Source organism: Pelodiscus sinensis, chromosome 17 (genome assembly GCF_052426305.1).
Source record: "Pelodiscus sinensis isolate ZL-2025 chromosome 17, ASM5242630v1, whole genome shotgun sequence".
Lineage (NCBI taxonomy): Eukaryota > Metazoa > Chordata > Testudines > Trionychidae > Pelodiscus > Pelodiscus sinensis.
Genome location: NC_143068.1, coordinates 4,726,099 through 4,746,300, shown reverse-complemented (window position 1 = coordinate 4,746,300; position 20,202 = coordinate 4,726,099). Strand labels below are relative to the sequence as shown.

General features: G+C 43.9%; 1 protein-coding gene across 6 annotated transcripts in view; it reads left to right on the top strand.

Moving 5' to 3' along the window:
• Window positions 1-20,202, top strand: part of NCOA6 (nuclear receptor coactivator 6) — a 77,161-nt gene that overhangs the window by 38,064 nt on the left and 18,895 nt on the right. For 5 of the 6 annotated variants that reach the window (XM_075901411.2, XM_075901412.2, XM_075901407.2 and 2 more), the window contains 4 exons: window positions 215-361; window positions 2,819-3,938; window positions 12,385-12,506; window positions 16,091-19,036. In XM_075901411.2, coding sequence (XP_075757526.2) covers window positions 215-361; window positions 2,819-3,938; window positions 12,385-12,506; window positions 16,091-19,036 — 4,335 coding nt within the window. The remainder of the gene's footprint in view (window positions 1-214; window positions 362-2,818; window positions 3,939-12,384; window positions 12,507-16,090; window positions 19,037-20,202) is intronic. The other variant, XM_075901413.2, reaches the window with a different exon arrangement.

Genomic DNA, 20,202 nt, shown 5'->3' with positions numbered 1-20,202 from the left:
TGTGTGTTAATGTGATTTAAATGGCTTTTTTGGAAATTCCTAAGCTGAAGATGGGCAAGAACTGTGCTGCTAGAATATTTTGATTTTCATTGGTTTCTGTTTGTTGTCGCCTGTCCTTGCTAACTTGATTAGAAGACTTTCTCTGTCAGTTTGCAATTGCATAGTCAAATTACAGAAACTACCTTTGACTAATAAATAATTATTTTGTATTAAGGAATGCCCAAGCGCCTCCCACTTGGCTTCCCTGGAGGGCAAGCTAATCAAAACTTTATGCAAAGTCAGGTGCCTTCAACAGCACCAGGTACACCTGTGAACAGTGGAGCCCCTCAGCTACAAGCAAATCAAAATGTGCAACACGCAGGTCTGTGTGACGTGTATTTTCTCTCTGTATGCCTCAACATTTGTTCATTTGTTTTACTCGTTCTGTAATTAACTTTTGCTGCTATAACGTAGGCACCTTTGTACAGCAAAAGGCTACGTCTACACTGGCCCCTTTTCCGTAAGGGGCATGTAAATTTCACCTATCGTCGTAGGGAAATCCGCGGGGGATTTAAATATCCCCCGCGGCATTTAAATAAAAATGGCCGCCGCTTTTTTCCGGCTTTTAAAAAAGCCGGAAAAAAGCGTCTAGACTGGCCCCGATCCTCCGGAAAAAGCGCCCTTTTCCGGAGGGTCTTATTCTTACTTCTTTCCCTACGACGATAGGTGAAATTTACATGCCCCTTACGGAAAAGGGGCCAGTGTAGACGTAGCCAAAATGTTCTACCCTTGCCAATTGTATACAATATCTGCTAGCTGGGGCAGTATGATTAGCTTCCAGGGTGACAGGGGGGTTGCTCACAGCATTCTCAACAACCCCATCTGCAGTTGCTCACTGGTGTTGCTTGTGGGCTCCACAGGTATCTACATCCAGCCTCCTTTGTCTGAAAAGGAAATTGTGTGTCTACCCTGGGTCTGTGAGTATAGAAATAGTAAAGAAAAGATCCATAAAAAATGTCTTCCCCACAAGAAGAATCTTAGATATAGTTTAAAACAATATGTAATATCTGTGCTTAGATGAAATATTCTGCATAGCCTCTAGTAAAACTTTTTATATTGCAATAAACTTTTGAAGCTACTTACGTCGGATCCGCACTTACGAACGGGGCTTTCTCACCCCGGAAGTCGGGGCGAGAAAGCCCTGTTCGTAAGCTGCTCCGGTGCCCCTGGTCTGCTGGAGACCGTCTTCAGCAGACCAGGGGCACCGGGCGGGTTCCCGCGCTTCTGAGGCTTTGCCAGAGCAAAGCCTCAGAGGCGCGGGACCCCCCCGCGGCTGCGGCTTCAGTCCGGGAGCCTGTGGTCTGCTGGGGACGGTCCCCAGCAGACCACAGGCACCCAGATTGAAGCGGCAGCAGCGGCGGTTCCCCGCGCCTCTGAGGCTTTGCTCTGGCTAAGCCTCAGAGGCGCGGGACCCCCCCCTGCAGCTGCGGCTTCAGTCCGGGAGCCTGTGGTCTGCTGGGGACCGTCCCCAGCAGACCACAGGCTCCCGGACTGAAGCCACAGCCGCGGCGGGGTCCCTCGCCTCTGAGGCTTTGCCAGAGCAAAGCCTCAGAGGCGCGGCACCCCGCTGCCGCTGCGGCCCTGCTCCCCGTGTCCCTGGTCTGCTGAGGGGGGGGGGGGAGCGCAGCTAGTGTGCTCCTCCCCCCCCCCCCCCCAGCAGACCAGGCTTTTGTTTTGGACTCTGGGGCAGAGCAGCTGGGGCGCTGCCGATTGGTCCTGCAGCGCCCGCTCTGGGCACTACTGGACCAACCCGGCAGCACCCCAGCTGCTCTGCCCCAGGTCCTGATTCAGCTGCTGCTGGTCAGTTTCAGCAGCGGCTGAATCAGGACACCTGGGGCAGAGCAGATGGGGTGCTGCTGGGTTGCTCCAGTAGTGCTGAGGAGCGGCGCTACTGGAGCAACCCAGCAGCACCCCAGCTGCTCTGCCCCAGGCGTCCCCAAGTCAGCGTCTGCTGAAACTGACTAGCGCTGACTACAGGAAGCCCCAGGCAGAGTTGCTCTGCCCCGGGCTTCCTGGAATCAGCTGCTGATCAGTTTCAGCAGCAGCTGACTTGGGGACGCCTGGGGTTCTTAAGTTGATTCTGTATGTAAGTCAGAACTGGTGGTCAGTTTCAGCAGTGTCTGAATCTGGACGCCAGTTCCGACTTATATACAGATTCAACTTAAGAACAAACCTACAGTCCCTATCTTGTACGTAACCCGGGGACTGCCTGTACTCCTGCTTAGAGAAAGTCATATCTTTGTTCCTTTTTATTGCTTCAGTCACTTGCCAAATATATCCTCCAGGCAGACTTTTCTTCTCAGTTCTGCAAGCTCTGATAATGTCATCTTGTCAGTATTCCACATATGTTGCTGTCTTTATTATGAAATAGCTTCAAGATTTGACATTTATGAAGGAACACACACACTTTTACTGGACTGGATTAAGTCTTAGTCCTTATAACCAGGGCTTGACAAACCGTGGCGAGAGCTACTCGTTAGCCCTGCACCGCGCATTGCGCATGCGCACAGCGCATGGGGCACATGGAGCGACTGGCTGAAATCTACTCGCCACGGGTGAGTAGAATCAGCGGTTTGTCGAGCCCTGCTTATAACCATCTCCCGTAGCATCAGATGTTGTCAGAAATTTGTGACTGTGTTGACAAATATTTTAAATCTCTGGTAAAATAAATAATAAAGAAACTAAATTGAGTTCCTTCTATTTTAACTAAGTTATTAGTTTGTGTGTCTAATGCCATTGCAGCTTTTGATGTTTAATTTTACATTTTATATTTTGCTAGGTGGTCAAGGATCTGGCCCTCCTCAAAATCAGATGCAGGTACCACATGGCCCGCAGAATATGATGCAGACCAGTTTAATGGGACTTCATGGAAATATAAACAACCCGCAGGCTGGTTCTAGTGGAGTTCCACAAGTTAATATAGGCAACATGCAGGGGCAGCCTCCACAAGGACCACAGTCTCAGCTTATGGGAATGCATCAGCAGATTGTATCCTCCCAAGCACAAATGGTGAACATTCAGGCTCAAGGATCTCTAAATCCTCCAAACCAAATGATACTTTCTCGAGCCCAGCTCATGCCACAAGGGCAAATGATGGTAACACCCCAGAACCAAAATCTTGGTCCTTCACCACAAAGGATGACTCCACCCAAGCAAATGATTCCCCAGCAAAGCCAACAGATGATGGGGACACATAATCAAATGATGGGACCTCAAGGCCAGGTCTTGCTACAACAAAACTCAATGATGGAACAGATGATGACCAATCAGATGCAAGGCAATAAACAATCATTTAATACTCAAAACCAATCTAATGTAATGACGGGGCCAGCTCAAATAATGCGAGGACCAACCCCAAATATGCAAGGAAACATGGTGCAGTTCACTGGCCAGATGATGGCACAGCAAGGCCCTGTAAATGGCAATCCTTCTCAGGTTATGGGAATTCAAGGACAGGTTTTAAGACCCACAGTACCTGGCTCCCATATGTCTCAGCAGCATGGGGACTCTGCTACTACAGCAAACAGCGATGTGAACTTAACACAGATGTTACCTGAAGTTCCCATACAGCAGCCAAATATGGTACCTTCCCACTTGCAGGCAATGCAAGGAAACAACAGTAATTCAGGGAGTCATTTTACTGGACATGGGTTACCATTTAATGCCTCTTTTAGTGGACCACCAAATGGGAATCAGATTTCCTGTGGACAAAATCCTAGTTTTCCTGTCAATAAAGATGTCACTCTAACAAGTCCACTGTTGGTAAACTTGCTACAAAGTGACATATCTGCAGGGCATTTTGGTGTGAACAACAAACAGAACAATCAGAATGCCAATAAACCCAAAAAGAAAAAGCCTCCAAGGAAGAAGAAAAATAATCAGCAAGTGGAACAAACGAAGTAGGTTTAACATTCTTGTGGGGAGGGAAGCAAGGGGACAGAATTTTGCATGTTGTAGCATAAATATTTTTGGGAAAGATGATTAAATAATGAAGCAATGGTAGTGCTGCTATTGTAGCTCTGCCTCCTTTGGAGGTTGGGGATGGGAGGAGGGAATTAAACTACAAAAATAAATTTGCCATCATCGTGATTATGTGCATCACTCACAACTGTTAAATTAATATCATAATGTTGGCATTTTCCAGTTGAAGGGTCTATGTGACACTGCTGTGTCAGTGCCCCCAACTGTTCACACCATAGAAGTTGTTCTATAATAGCAACAGAAGCAGCAGCTCTGCGGGGAACTGTAAATGAGAGCCATAGTGAGAGGAGTTGAGGGGCACTTTCAGAAGTGTTCCTAATTAGTGTGACTGTATCTCTTGGGGTTCTGATGCCTCATCTAAAATAATGATCACAAGCAATCACTATCTTAAAGCTGTTCAGCTAGGTGCCTTTTCCCTCTACAGTGTAACAGACATCACTGAATTTCAGCTTCATTAGTCAATAAACCCCTTATTTATAGCTATAAAAGATTGTAATGAGCAAATCTTAAAAATTGTCTGGCTGCATATTCTAGGTAGGGCTGATAAGCCTGTTAAGATTGCTCAACGTATTCCATTATAAGATTCGCATGTAACTCTGAGCCTAAATGGTTACCCTTTGGCAAGCTTTCCATGCTATGTCTAAGTGAGACATGTTCAGGAACACTTCAGCCAAAATGCTTCTGCCATTTCCAAGATCAGAGTTAAAAAAATCCATTGTTTTGCATTGACAACCTTTTCTTTGGAAAGGGCTAGTGTCCCCATACTTTGGATCAGGAATTTGCAGTTGGCAAACGTGATATTTATGTCAGAGTTAGGCTGTTCTCATGGATATCTGTCCACATTTGGACAGTTATAAGCCATGAAAAATCACAATGGTCCCTGCTCAGTTGAGACTTCTTAGATTTTTTAACATCGAATTTCTCCAAAGATTCTGTGCTTGCTGAATATGCTTCAGCCTGGGACTAAGAACTTTCCTTGCAATTGCAGCTTTGGGATGCTATAGCTGTGCCACATACCTGAAGTGAGTGAAGGCAGATTGTTTTGAATGTGCTCTTAATATCCCCATTATTGGGCCTGCACAGTATGGAGGAGGAAGCTACCTGCTTCAAATGCAGAGGGGCAAGAGTAGGACCTTTGGGAAGCAAGGAGGCTGTCGGAAAGAGGGAAACTAGGAAGGAATAGGGGTAAGAGCCTGTGATTGGGATGCCAAGTCTGATAGGTGGAGACTGGGACTGGCATGAAGATCTAGGGGTGGGGAAGAGACGAGATTGGGACAGGGACAATTACAGGGGATAGGGCATAAAGGGTCATTCTTGGGAGGAATGGGCAGAAGAGTGTGTTCCCAAGAAGCCATTCCCCTCCAGAACCAGAAGTGCAACTCAAAATACTGAATATGACCATTGCTCTGCAGCCTATGAAACCCACTGGCAAAGTATCGCATCCTCTTCTAGTGTTGGTCCATGTAGAGGACAATAGCCTACTACTGCAATCAGTCAGTTCTCTTAGCTCAAAAGTCTGGCAAAGATCTGGTGGTGGATCTGACATCTGTTCGTGACCCCAGTAGGTTTCAGTATGATTTCACATGATGGAATTTCTGATATTTCTGTTTTAATTTACTAGGTTTTTAAAAAGCACACATACAAACTACATTAAAAGAATATTAAGGGTGCAAAGTCCAGCAGTCAGAAATTAGCAAACGCCAGAATTAATGCTGTCCATGAAAATTTTAATTTGTTTCTCTTTGCATTGCATTATGATATAATTTTTAATTACATGATTTTTTTCTCCACAAGCGCCCTGCCTTGCACAGAATGCATAGTGTTCGCTTAGGGTACGTCTACACAGCAGGGCTAAACTCGAAATAAGCTATGCAACTTGAGCTAATTGCTTAGCTTAAGGCAAAATATTTTATTTTGAATTTGGGAATGTCTAAGCAGCACTTATTTCAAAATAGAGCACTCTTCCTCTGACTTTCCTTGCTCCTCCTATAATGAGGTTGACAGAAATCAGAGTAAGAAGCCTGTTATTTCGAATTTATTTTGAAATAATGGTCTTGCTATGTAGGCGCACAATATGTTATTTCAGAATAACTGACGTTATTCTAAAATAACACTGCTGTGTAGAACTACCCTTAATGAGCACCTCATCAATATTTTGTTTTCTCCTCATTGTTCAATATTTTTCCTGATCTTCCTTACTCCACGTAATTCAAATACTGCTCTGAAGAGAGAATTATCTGATGTTCTATAGTTGTCATGCTGGTAGCTGAGTGTTTTACAAAAAATCATTAATTTATTTTTACAACACCCCTTGAGATGTCATTTTTTTAATTCCCCTTTTTACAGACGGGGTGCTGAGGCACATCTTGATTATGGTGCCCTAATTTGGGGTGCCCAAATTGGGATACACTTCAACCTCCTTAATCTGAGTGTCTGTGATCCGGGAACACAACTCCTACATGAGTAGAGCACCAGCACCAGCTCCCTGCTGCAGGGGGGAGCTCTGATCCTCGCAGGCCTGTCTGGCAGAGGAAGGAGGAAGTGGCTCTGCGCCTCTCCTCCCCCTGCTCCTGAGTGGGGGAACAGCAGCCCAGGGAGTGCTTGCTTGCCTGGAGGCTTTTCCCCTGTTTCTCCCATAGGTGCTTAGGAGTGGCACGGGTGCCCCCGAGAGTGGGGCATCAGTTAAGCACCCATGCCTCTCACACCCAGACCCTTTACCCCATCCCCTTCATGTACTCTCCCTTTCTCCCAGACCCTGCACTCCCACCCCAGCACATTTTTGCACCCAATGATCCTTCTAGACACCCCCCAAAAGTTGAAATTCAGTGCAGTACAGCTTTATCTTATGACATGTTATATATGTATAGTACTCTATAATGGTTTGTACATACAAAAGGTTTAGTAATAGATTTTGCTTACCCTTCATTATGGCAAACACCTATGGTCTGGATAATTCCATAAACCAGCATAGCCTATTTCCCATGGTTGCTGGATTAAAGAGGTGAGGACATGAATTTTTCAGGAGTTTGGCACTATAAAGGATTTCACATTTCCCACTGACTTCAGTTACAGGTTCTAGGGTCTCAAATCAGGCACCCAGAAAATTAGGAGCACCTGATTAGTGTCCACTTGTGAAAAGTTATTGGTTCAAATGACTTGCCCACCACATACTCACTCTATCCCTGCTTCTACCACAGAATTCATATCTCCAAGACCGCATTTAACTGTCTTACCCATCAGACCATCCTTTCTTTTTCTACAATTCCCTGCCTCGTTCATGCTTTCAAACTTCACGAACAAATGAAACAGGGCTCCTACAGACAAGTCTCTTTCACTACACAACCCTAATTTATCTTCAGAATAGGTTCATCATATGTAATGAATGAGACGGGTCCTGTAGAAAAAACAAAATATGATCATGTAATTTAAGGCTTAATCACAATGTATATGCACAAGGGGGACAAATCAAGACCGCATCAGCAACTTTAATTTTGTCATTTCCTAATTACTGAGTGTTTGACCTTGCAATGTATCTTTTAAATGTATTTTGTGTATATATGTTTGTACAGTGCTCCCGACTTTCTGGTGCACTCTTCAGAGCACTAATCCATATGAACCGCAGCAACTGAAGTGTTACAACAAAGGTGGCTTATAGTGGAATTTAATGCACCAAATATGAGAGATCCCATGAACAAAGAACATTCTAACAATCTTATGAAGTCACTGAAACTTTCTACATTCAGTAGAAAGATCGATATTTTTAGTTAAATCAACATTTTTTAAAAGGACCAGATTTTTGCAAATAATTGTTTTTCCTTTTATTAGAATAATTATTTTATCCCACACCTTATATCCAAAGATCTCCAAGGCTGTGTCTACACTGGCATAAATTTCCGGAAATGCTTAAAACGGAACAGTTTTCCGTTATAAGTATTTCCGGAAAAAGAGCATCTTCACTGGCAGGCTGCTTTTCCGGAAAAGCCCTTTTTCCAGAAAAGCGTCTGTGGCCAATGTAGACGCGCTTTTCCGGAAAAAAGCCACGATCGTCATTTTCATGATCGGGGCTTTTTTCCGGAAAAGACTACTGGGCTGTCTATACTGGCCCTTTTCCGGAACAGTTTTCCGGAAAAAGGACTTTTGCCTGAGCAGGAGCAGCATAGTTTTTCCGGGAAAGCAGCTGATTTCTTACAGTAAATAGTCACTGCTTTTCCAGAAATTCAAGGGGCCAGTGTAGACAGCTTGCAGCTTATACCGGAAAAGCAGCCACTTTTCCGGAATAAGTGGCCCAGTGTAGACACAGCCCAAGTGTTTTACAAACAGTGGCTAATTATTGTTGGTACCTCTATAGAGCCACCACTCAGATAAAGCACAGCAGCTGTTTAATAGTGCCCACCTGCACTGCAGAGCAATTTAAAACAACAGTAGCTTTAGTTGCCTGCCTTGTTTCCCACAGCAACAGCAAAATAATGCAGAAGAGAACAAAAGAGTGGCACGTTTTCTGAAAAGTGCAGTTGTTAATCATTAAAATTACTCAAAGAAAACCAAGGTTCGTATTTTGTTTACATCAGTTGCAACTTTGATGATCACCTGGTTATGAGCCTAGAAGACATCAGTATATATGGATTTGTAAAGCTGTCTTCTGGGTTTATAATGCCACATAAAGCTATTTGTTCTCTTGACAACCTTCTAAATGGGGATGAAAAATTCTACTTGCAGCTTGTTTGTATTAAGCTATGGCAATTATTATTACTATATTTAATTTGTTTTACTACTGTACCTTTTTTTGTTGTAGTAGTGTTTGATGTTATTGCCTGTCTTTTACAAAGTACAATTTCATAAACTTTATACAGCATGGCATTGATTCTAAATTTTGTATGGCTTAGTATTGAGCAGTATTGTAAGAGTATGGCTATATTACGAAGTTGCTGTACTCCTTTGTTTATTCCAAACTCTTGCTTTGCTAAACTTCAGCATAGTTATTACTCTGATACCTAAAACCGGTATTACTCTGATACCTTTCTTTCTGCCCTTCCTTCCCCCAGCTACTTGGTGCTACTTAGAGATGCTTTATGCTTTATTTTCTTTGCAGTTCTTTCAGTGATTGCCTACATTTTTTTATTCTTAACTTACTTGGCTTCTATTAACTTCTTTTGCATAAGGAATAAGAGGAATTTCTTTGCAGAGAGTTTTTCTTTAAAAGCTATAGAGCTTTTTCCATGCAAGACATAGGGAAGAATTTAGAACAATGAACTTTGACTAAAAACAATACCAGTTAGTTCAGCATTTGTATCTACTATGTATTTGAGAGAGTTTGTGTGTCTGTTTGTTCAAGAACTCCTAAATGATAAGGTTAGGACCACTGAATTTACTAGGCAGCTTCCACTTTGCATAACTTAAACCAAGGGAAGGATTTGGCTGTGCCAGGACATGGGACGTGCCTGGAATGGGATTGTTCTTCATAACATAACAATGGTCTCAAGTTGCAGTGGGAGAGGTCCAGGTTGGATATTAGGAAAAACTATTTCACTAGGAGGGTGGTGAAGCACTGGAATGGGTTACCTAGGGAAGTAGTGGAGTCTCCATCCCTAGAGGTGTTTAAGTCTCGGCTTGACAAAGCCCAGGCTGGGTTGATTTAGTTGGGATTGGTCCTGCCTAGAGCAGGGGGCTGGACTTGATGACCTTCTGAGGTCCCTTCCAGCTCTGTGGTTCTATGATTCTAACATGGAAAGGGGAGGGGAGTGGAGTCAGTAGGGACAGTTATACTGTATAATGACCACAGGAGGGCAACAAGGGCCCTGAAATGGGGACTTGGACAGCTGTAATCACACTGGGGCAGGGGTGGAGAAAGGGACAGCTATCTACTATAAATTTGAGAGAGTTTGTCTGTGTGTCCATCTCCCAGACGGGGAACGTGCACCCCTCCCGCCAGCTGTGCCTGCTGCCACAGACATAGACAGTATGAGTATGACAATGTTTAACCCAGTCATTAAAAATTGTCCAACATACAGTTTTGAGGGTAGGTTCAAGAGTGAACACAACACTTAAATAAAGATTTATTCTAAGAGAAATATTTGACCTGCAGTCTTAAGAGGTCAGCATAGAAGGATGTTGAGGTGTAGCAGGAGGAAAAAAAGACTACATAGCTCAGCTCTTTATAGCAAATTTTGCTCATTAATGCAAACTTTTAAAATAGGCTTAGTACTACTAAATATAAATGTAATTAGACATTTTCCCTACAGTTCCGCATATGTTGCACTGTGTAGGGACAGTGCACTAGAAGGATGCAAACAATAATGTAATGTGTAAATCTGCACCAAAGGCTTGCCCTAAGATTCGTAGAACTGGAGGTGAGCTGGGCAGAGGGGCATTTAGGAAGGTTTTGTCATTTGAGATAAGGGTCAGAGTGCTTTTAACTGGGAGGTCGATGGGAACTTTCCTGGTTACACTCAAGTTGGTGAGTGTGGGGAAGTCATAGTTTCCCAGAATGGATAGAGAGCCAAAGGTTTTTACCATAACCGAATGCTGCAAGTGTGAGCCCTTGTACAAAAGGGTACATCTCTTTAGAGCCATGTGTATACCAGGTGCTTAGGGGCTGTTGCTGCCTGAACCTTTCATCTGATCTATCTTGTGCATGTCTTAATTCAACTTTTTTTAAATTGCTGTATGTATATTTCAGTGGTGCCTAGTAGGGATGTTAATTTGTAATGGATGATGCTTACCAAGTAATGGTTGGCCGGTACCTGGGGAGCAGTCCCACTGGACCCCTGTGTGGGGCTGCTAGTTCCTGTAGGCTGGGAAGTGACCCAGCAAGCAGCTGGGCTGGAGCAGACCTTGCCTGTGGCAGGCGGAGGGGGGCCTTTCCAGCCCAAGTGGGCTGGAGCACCTCCCCCTGCCCTCCCCTGTTTAATCAGTTAACTAGTCAAACTTAACATTTAACCAGTTAACTAATTAAACAGGATTTTAGATTGCTTAGTATCTAGTGAGCCAAAATGAGATTGGGGCAAAGTGGTCTAGCAGATAGACAGCTGGGCTTGGGAGATCATTCATCAGTCCAGTGGCAGAGCTGATCTTGGTCAAGTCACTTCACTTCACTGTCTATTTTCCCCTCTTTAAAATAGAGGTAATGGTATTTTTATCTCTTTCTTGAAATGCTTCATAAACTGATGAAAAGCCCTAGATAATAGCTGGATTTTGTTACTATGTACTACAGTCTTTCTCTTTATGAAGAGGTGGTACTTGTTTCTCAGAATAGGATTTTTGCAATTAAATGTTTCATCTGAGCCTCTGTAGTGAAGAGTTTGCATATTTTGAAACATTAGGTTCAGATTTTTGGATCTGTTGCCGGCTTTTTAAAAACCAAATGAGTGTGAATGAAATTCAGATAGACAAAAATGCTTAGCTAAATAAAGTACTACTGACGTGTATGGCAGAGAGGCAGGATGAAATGTTGGCTAATTGGCACATAAATATAGCTGCAGCGGACTGGATGTGCCAAATGTACTCCCCTAAGCATTGTAACTTTGCTGACTCAGTCCCTGGAATATATACAAATTGGCAGAATAAAGCTTGCATAGAATTGGCTGTTTTCTGTATTAGAATAAGTCTGTTTTCAGTGTCTTTGAGAGGATTAGATACGTCGTCTAAACTGACTATTTTGGTACTGCTTCTGCAAGTTTAAACATGTATAATTGAGTTTCCTTGATCAAGTTTCAGAACCTTTGCATCCACTATTCACAGATTTTTTTAATTTCTGGATAAATAGCCTTTGAAGCCTACTATCTCCAATAATTTTTTTCTGAAAACTTGTAGAGGACTGTGAAATATGGAACAGGTTTGTTAGTATACTGTGGGAAATCATGGTGCAGGCCCCTTTAAAAATGTTTAACTCTTCTACCAGCCATATGCAGTTATAGTTTTCATTATAATATTAGAGAAGTACTCAAACAAAGCAAATACAATGCAGTGCTTGTAATACACATTGGCATTTCTTTCAGTACCTGACTTATGTGTAAGAGAAAACAGTGTTGCAGATCACTAGAACTTTAGCCCATAGTGCTTCCCTTTGATCTTGTGCATCAGGCACTGGGCTGAACCTCTGGGGACATGGGATTTGTTTTCCTCTGTACACCTGTTTCCATGTATGATCTTGGGCATGTCATTTAATTTGTGTATGTCTGCCTATCTGTGAAATGGGGATGCTTGCTCACTTAAATAACCCACTTTGGGATCTATGAATAAAAAGTCCTACATGAATGCTGTGGATTATTTATTAATGATAAATAATTCAGGCAAATTCTGAACGAAATTTGGCACTGGCTGGGGAACGTCTTGAATGTTCATTAATTATAATTATTTCTCTTCAAGTTCTTCAGAAACACGACCAGCTGGCCTGGAGGAGACTGATCAGCCACCATTGCCTGGAGAGCAAGGAATAAATTTAGATAACACTGGCCCCAAACTTTCAGATTTCACAAACAGACCACCAGGTGATAAGTTCTTAACATGACTATTTTATTGTAGTATATAAATATGGTAAATAGTATTTTTTACAATGGGAATATTATATGTGGAGGTATATATTGTTTCTTAACTGACATCAGACACTAATAAATCATTGGTGTTTGTGGTCTAAATGTTTTATTTTATTTAAAGTTGTATTTGAATCAACCCTTATGGCCAAATTCTGCTCTGCACTATACTTAGTGTATACTATTGAATCGAATTCAGAGACAACATTTTAACCTTTGAAATTTACTGTAATTCCTGGGCCAGTATTCAGTTTTTCACATTTCTTTCAATGAAATTCAACTCTACAAACTAAGTCTAATTGCCTTGTTTCTTTAAAATTTAGAACAGATAATCATTTAAAGTTCTAGCTTTGTGTCACATTTTATCTCCAAGACATCAGACTTGTTAGAGTCCAAAATATAGTCTGATTAACTGTTAGTTTGCATGCCCCCTATAAGAAGATTTTCACTGGAGGAGCAGGATTGCCTCGACGTAATTGGTCAGGGCTGTTAGAATGTATTTAGCCAACGTTAGGTCAAGTCTGCCAGATGAAGTTTGCAAAGGTATAATGCAATTCTCATTGTACATTTTAAACAATCTTGCACATCTTTAGTAAATAAAAACAATTTTTGTTTTTTTTTCTACCAAAATATCTCTTCCTACTCTCTTTCAGATTTGATTGGTTAGAGTTAGAATTTTCATTGTGCTTTGTCCTATACCTTGGCATCCTTTACTCTGGTTTTCTGTGTACCATAAACTGACATTTGTATTTGATATGAAGATCCACTTGGGATAGACTTTTATTGTTTTACTGTTTTTTTTCTTGATGTTTATATTTTTAAATCTTTGGTTTATTGGTTTTATAGGATGTAGAGTCAGAGATAACATTTGTCTTTAATGACTGATTTCTTTACCTAAAAGTAGAAGTTTTGTCTATTTTGGAAAGATATTATGGATTGAGACATACAGGCAGTCCCCGACTTACGCGGATCCGACTTATGTCGGATCCGCACTTACGAACGGGGCTTTCTTGCCCCGGAGGTCGAGGTGGCGGATTGCTGCCTGCGAGCTCCGGGGCGAGAGAGCCCCGTTCGTAAGCTGCTCCCGGTGCCCCTGGTCTGCTGGAGACCGTCTCCAGCAGACCAGGGGCACCGGGACTGAAGCCGCAGCAGCGACGGGTTCGCTCCCGGTGCCTGTGGTGCCTGAAACTGACCAGCAGCCCTGAAACTGACTGAGCTCTGGCAAAGTCTCAGAGGTGAGGGATCCCGCCGCGGCTCCGGCTTCAGTCCCGGTGCCTGTGGTCTGCTGGGGACAGTCCCCAGCAGACCACAGGCACCAGGACTGAAGCCGCAGCCGCCAGAGCAAAGCCTCAGAGGCGCGGCACCCCGCTGCCGCTGCGGCTCTGCTCCCTGTGTCCCTGGTCTGCTGGGGGGGGGGGGCGCAGCTAGTGTGCCCCCCCCCCCAGCAGACCAGGCTTTTGTTGTGGACCCTGGGGCAGAGCAGCTGGGGCGCTGCCGATTGGTCCTGTAGCGCCGCTCTGGGCACTACTGGACCAACCCGGCAACACCCCAGCTGCTCTGCCCCAGGTCCTGATTCAGCCGCTGCTGGTCAGTTTCAGCAGTGGCTGAATCAGGACGCCTGGGGCAGAGCAGCTGGGGTGCTGCTGGGTTGGTCCAGTAGTGCCAAGGAGCGAGGAGCGGTGCTACTGGAGCAACCCAGCAGCACCCCAGCTGCTCTGCCCCAGGTGTCCCCAAGTCAGCCGCTGCTGAAACTGACCAGCGCTGACTACAGGAAGCCCGAGGCAGAGTTGCTCTGCCCCAGGCTTCCTGGAATCAGCCGCTGATCAGTTTCAGCAGCAGCTGACTTGGGGTTCTTAAGTTGAATCTGTATGTAAGTCAGAACTGGCGGTCAGTTTCAGCAGCGGCTGAATCTGGACGCCAGTTCCGACTTACATACAGATTCAATTTAAGAACAAACCTACAGTCCCTATCTTGTACGTAACCCGGGGACTGCCTGTACTTGCTCTCTCTCCTTTTTGGAAGAGCTCTGATTGTTAACATTAGGACCTACACTGCTTTACATTGATATGCATTTCTTAAATAATTCCATGGAGAAGTACAAGTAAAAGACTTAATTAGATGTATCCTCCCTGCGTCTATCGGATAGACTATAGATAGAGATCATTTCAGATTTTAAACCAGGGGTGGGCAAAATACGGCTGGCAGACCAGATTTGGCCTGTGGGAGGATCAGTCAGGCACCTCTCTGAAGGCTGCAAGCCCACGGGGAGGGGAGGAGAGGCTTTGCGTGTTGCCCCCACCCCTAGTACAATCTCGCAGGACAGGCAGTGCACAAAATGCCCCTCCCCCCTGGGCTCACAGTGTTCACAGCTATACATGGCCTCTGCAGCTGGTGCAGGGGCATGGAAGGCAGGGACCCTGGTTGAGGAACCTGCTGGGCTGGTAAGTATCTCCCAGCCAAAGCCAGCCACTGGCACCCCAGTTCCTCCCTCCCTCCCAACACTCTGTCCCCCTCCTGCACCCCAATCCCACTCACCTCCTCCTGCAGGTTTCTGCAGGTGACAACCCTATCCCAGACCCTGCACCCCCTCTGATACCTCTCCTCCAGATCACAACCCTTTCCCAGATCTTGCATCCCAGTCACAGCCCAGATCTCTGCACCCCCCCCACCTTCGCATTCCTGTCACAGGTGCCTCCCAGACCTGGCACTCCCTCCTCCACCCCTCTCCTGCACCCATATCCCCTCTTGGATCCTGCACCCTCTTTTGCATCCCTGTCTCCTGCCCCAAGTCACAACCCCCTCTTTCACCCAAGCTTCCTCCCAGATCCCACACCTCCTCCTTCAGTCCCTTATCCTTAGCTCCCTTCTGTACCCATCCTCCATCACAGACCCTGCGCCACCTCCATTAATACCATGGAAGAGTGCAGCCCTTGACCACTTACCAGATTCTTGGAGTGGATCCCCTTAAAAATGATTGCCCACCCCTGCTTTTAACTGGCTCTTAGGACCACCACATCATTTTTGCTCTTTGGCTGTGTAATATGATATGTAATTATTGCAGTGTGTTCCTGAAGCTGTCCAATTTCAGTCATAAGTTTGCTGTTCAGAATCTGTTAATTTTTTCCCCTATTTCAAAGACCTAGGTAAATACAGGCAGTGTTCAACTTTGCCCTTTCAGTGAGAACACACCTATAAAAGCCACTGAACAGAGTTGTTCTTCAGATGAAATCAACCCAGATTGGTAGCCACTGATTGCTGTAACAGAATTACGTGCCACCTGAATTCAAGTTCCTGGAAGTCAGCTGTCTGTTGAATGATGGCACTGATAAATGCCATGTGGTGTTGTTGTTTGTGTTAAAGCTTTTGCCTTGGTGAAATGACTCTTGTCCTGGGGCTATCACCCTGTAGTGAGTATAAACCAGTAATTCGAGACCACTGTCATGTTAAATAATCATTTCTGTATTGTGTATCTGTTGGACCTGGTCTCAGACTGTTTTTCTGAAATTTCTAAGAGTGAATAGCTTCAGTTTTGTCTGTTTTAGGTTATCCGTCTCAACCAGTGGAACAAAGGTCGCTTCAGCAGATGCCACCTCAACTTATGCAACATGCGCAGCAGCAACAGCAGCAGCCACCACCCCAGCCGCAGCCACAGACTCAACAGCAACAGCAACAAATGATGATGATGCTCATGATGCAGCAGGATTCTAAGTCAGTCAGACTTCCTGTGCCGCATGGTGTTCATCAGCCTAGAGGCTCCTTAAATCCAGAGATTCAGAGAATGCCAATGCAGCAAACCGGTAACATGTCAGTAATGGTTAGTTTGCAAGGTCCTGGATCAGTACCTCCATCTCCTGATAAACAAAGAATTTCTTTGCCAGGCAATCCTCCTCTGGGAAATAGTGCAAGAAAAATGGTTTACCAGGATAATGTACAGAATCCATCCAGTTCACCGCTGGGAGAAGTTTCATCAGTACCCCCTCTCCCAGAAGGAAATGGAGCTGAAGGGCCACCAGCATCTGGGGTGCAAAATAATATGACTTCTCATTTAGTAGTTTCACAAACTCAATTAATGATGACTGGGCCAAAACCTGGACCTTCTCCCCTTTCAACTTCCCAAGGTGCAAGTCCTCAACAACAATCTAATTCTCTGCCTGGCTCTCTTACACACCATTTCCCAAATGTTGCCACCCCATCTCAAACTTCAAGGCCTAAAACCCCGAACAGGGCAAGCCCAAGACCATACTATCCTCAGACTCCTAATAACCGTCCACCTAGCACAGAACCGTCAGAAATAAGCTTATCTCCAGAGAGACTTAACGCTTCCATTGCGGGTCTCTTTCCTCCCCAAATTAATATTCCTTTGCCTCCAAGGCCTAATCTCAACAGAGGATTTGATCAGCAGGGTCTTAATCCTACTACTTTGAAGGCCATTGGACAAGCCCCATCAAATCTCACAATTAATAATCAGTCTGGTTTTGCTGCTCCACAGTCACACAAGCTAGATACTGTTGTTGTCAATTCAGGAAAGCAAACCAACACGGGAGGAACAAAACGAGCAAGTCCAAGCAATAGCAGACGGTCCAGTCCTGGATCTAGTAGGAAAACGACACCAAGTCCTGGCCGACAAAATTCAAAAACAGCTAAATTAGCATTGCCAACTCAGCCGAACCCATCGCTGTTACAAAACATGGAGTTACAAAGAAACATGGTGGCTGGTCCTACTTCTATGCCAACGCCTATGACAACAAATTTTCCAAATAACATGCTGAATACTCAGAATCCTGCAATTTCTGTGTCTGTTATGACTGGCATTCCTGAGGATAGCAAAGAGAGCCTTAATGTTTCTCAGGACAATGAATGCCAGAATATACAGCTTGTCCAGGGTAACAAAGACCAGCCTAATATTGAACTCAAAGGCATTCCCAACCAAGAAATCAAAATGTTGGTCCCTGAAGAACAACCACAAAAAGATGGGTCGTCTTTAGATTCTAATAAGCTTCCCAACTTGGAGGAAAATAAGAGTATAAGAGAGGCACCAACTTCCTTAAGTCAACTTCTAGATAATTCTGGAGCTCCTAATGTAACCATTAAACCCCCTAGTCTCACCAGTCTTGAACTAACACCAATGGTAACCTCTGGTGAGGAGCCAAAGAAGATAGCTGTTGTTACTCCACTACAGGATTCTTCTTCAAGCAAAGAACCTTCCAGTTCCTTAAGTTTGCCCCAGAATAATGAAGCCTGTTCAACTCAAGTGCACCAAGAACTAGCAGAGATTAATTTAAATGTTTCCCAGAATGTTCCTCCTGTAATACAAAGACCTGTTAGCTCTTCCTCTATTTCTACTCCTTTACCACCCAATCAGATAACAGTTTTTGTAACTTCAAACCCCATTACATCTTCTGCTAACACATCAACACCTTTGCCATCTCATTTACAGCCTGCATTAGTTTCCACTGTCGTCACAATGCCGAATGTAGGTAACAAAGTGATGGTTTCTGAGGGACAATCAGCAGTCCAGTCTAATTCCCGGCCTCAGTTTATTACACCAGTTTTTATAAACTCCTCTTCCATCATTCAGGTTATGAAAGGATCTCAGCCAAGTACAATTCCAGCTGCACCCTTGACTTCTAACTCTAATTTAATGCCTCAGTCAGTTGCTGTTGTTGGTCCGCTGCATATACCACAGAACATAAAGTTTTCATCAGGGCCTGCTCCTCCTAGCACATCATCTAATAGCCCTGTCCCTAGCATACCAACTAGCAGGTCACTGGTTCTTAATCCACTGGCAGCTCCTATTCAACTTCCTTCTTCCCCATCTGTGGCATCTTCAAATGTTCTTCCACATCCCCATGTTCAACAAGTCAAAGATTTGAACCCAGATGAGTCCAGTTCTCAAGTTAGTGTATCAGCTGATCAGTGCACTGTAACAACAACACAGTCTGGAGCTGTGGTTTCATCTCTTCTAACAAGTAGTCCGGGATCTTCTGGAAACAGGCGAAGTCCAGTTTCATCTGGTAAGGGAAAGGGAAAAGTGGACAAGATTGGTCAATTTTTGCTGACCAAAGCATGTAAAAAAGTTACAGGCTCTCTTGAAAAAGGGGAGGAACAGCATTCTTTGGATGGAGAAAGTGAAGGCCAGGGGCTAGAAATATCAGTCCCTAATAGTCTGGGAACAGAGCAATTACCTGTAGAACTAGACAATAGAACTGTGACACCTCCAGCACTCAGTCTTCTAAGACAGAGCACTTCTGGGCCTGGGAATTTGAGTGTTAGCATGGCTGCTACTGTTTCTGTTTCTGTATCACCAAGCTTATCAAGCAACACTCCTCCCACGAATGTACTGTCAGTAGTAACCACTCCTGTGATCTCAGAGCTTGCACCTACCGCTCCAAGCACTAATAGTAACCGTGGTGGTTTACCAGATGAGCAAATTGGGATTGGTTTAGTGGAGGAAAAAGGAGCACATCTGGAATTGCCACAGAATATAGGTACGTACTGTGTGTGCCCAGTTATGCTCACACACCTCTTACATTTATGAGCCAGAAATTCAGTTATGTAGAGATTTAGAAATCTGTATTTGCAGTTAACATAAAATTTAGGCAGTTCACCAAAAGGTGGTGGTAACCTAGTTTTGCAGCTCCTAGAGCATTGTTTTTTATAGCATCCAAATGGTATAACTGTGCTGGTATACTGAAAATACACCCCACCCCTTTTTTTAAAAATAGAAATGGGCTTTCTTGTTCCCACATTACCCAATGCTTACATAAGAGAACTGTTCAGTCACCTCTTAGAACAGTGCTTTCATTAAAAAATTGTGATTTCCGTTCAGTTTTATGTGAGTCTTCAAGTACAGGTTGAACCTCTCTAGTCTGGCACTCCCTGGTCCAGCATGATTTTAATTAGCTGGATGGCCACTTATCATGGGTGTGGCAAAGTTTCCAAAATACCATACATTTTCTTTACAGCCACTAGTCCTGATTCTCAGTGTTCTGTGCTGTTATTTAGCTCTAATTTATCCCTAAATGTCTCCTAAGAGCCCAGTAAGCAGTGGAATTAATGGTAATGCTGCTAGACAATATTGACCTCTTGTGCCAAATCAGAAAATTTGCCAAACCACAAGTCAGGTCTCAAGGGTGCCAGACTAGAGAGGTTCAATAAGTATTAAGAGGCTGCATTAATTTTTGCTATTTGCTGAGTTTGTGAAAATATTCCCAATTTGTAAATAGTTTTATTAGGTGACATAATTTTTCTTGCTACTTTGAGCAGTTCTGAAAGAGATATTTGTGTTCAAAATACAAGGTTTCATGCTCAAAACTGTTTCTTCCTCTTAATCCTGTTGTGAAACAAAATGCTTAACATGAGATTTCAAGTGCAAGATGCTCTGATGCTATAGTATGAGTAATCTCACTTAAAGATCAAAAGTAGGGAGAAAAGTGATATCTGAACACATGTAAAGATAAAAGGGGTGTGTGTGTGTATATATATAATTTGTGGTGTCCAATCTCTTGTGATCTCTAATTCCACCAGTTCTCCAACCAGGAAAATTCTGTATGGATTGGAAATATTCTTGCCAGAGAATGCAAGTTTGATTTTTGTATTATGTTTTTGGAGTGAATTTTTCTTTCTAATTAGTATGTGAAGTAAAACTTTTGTG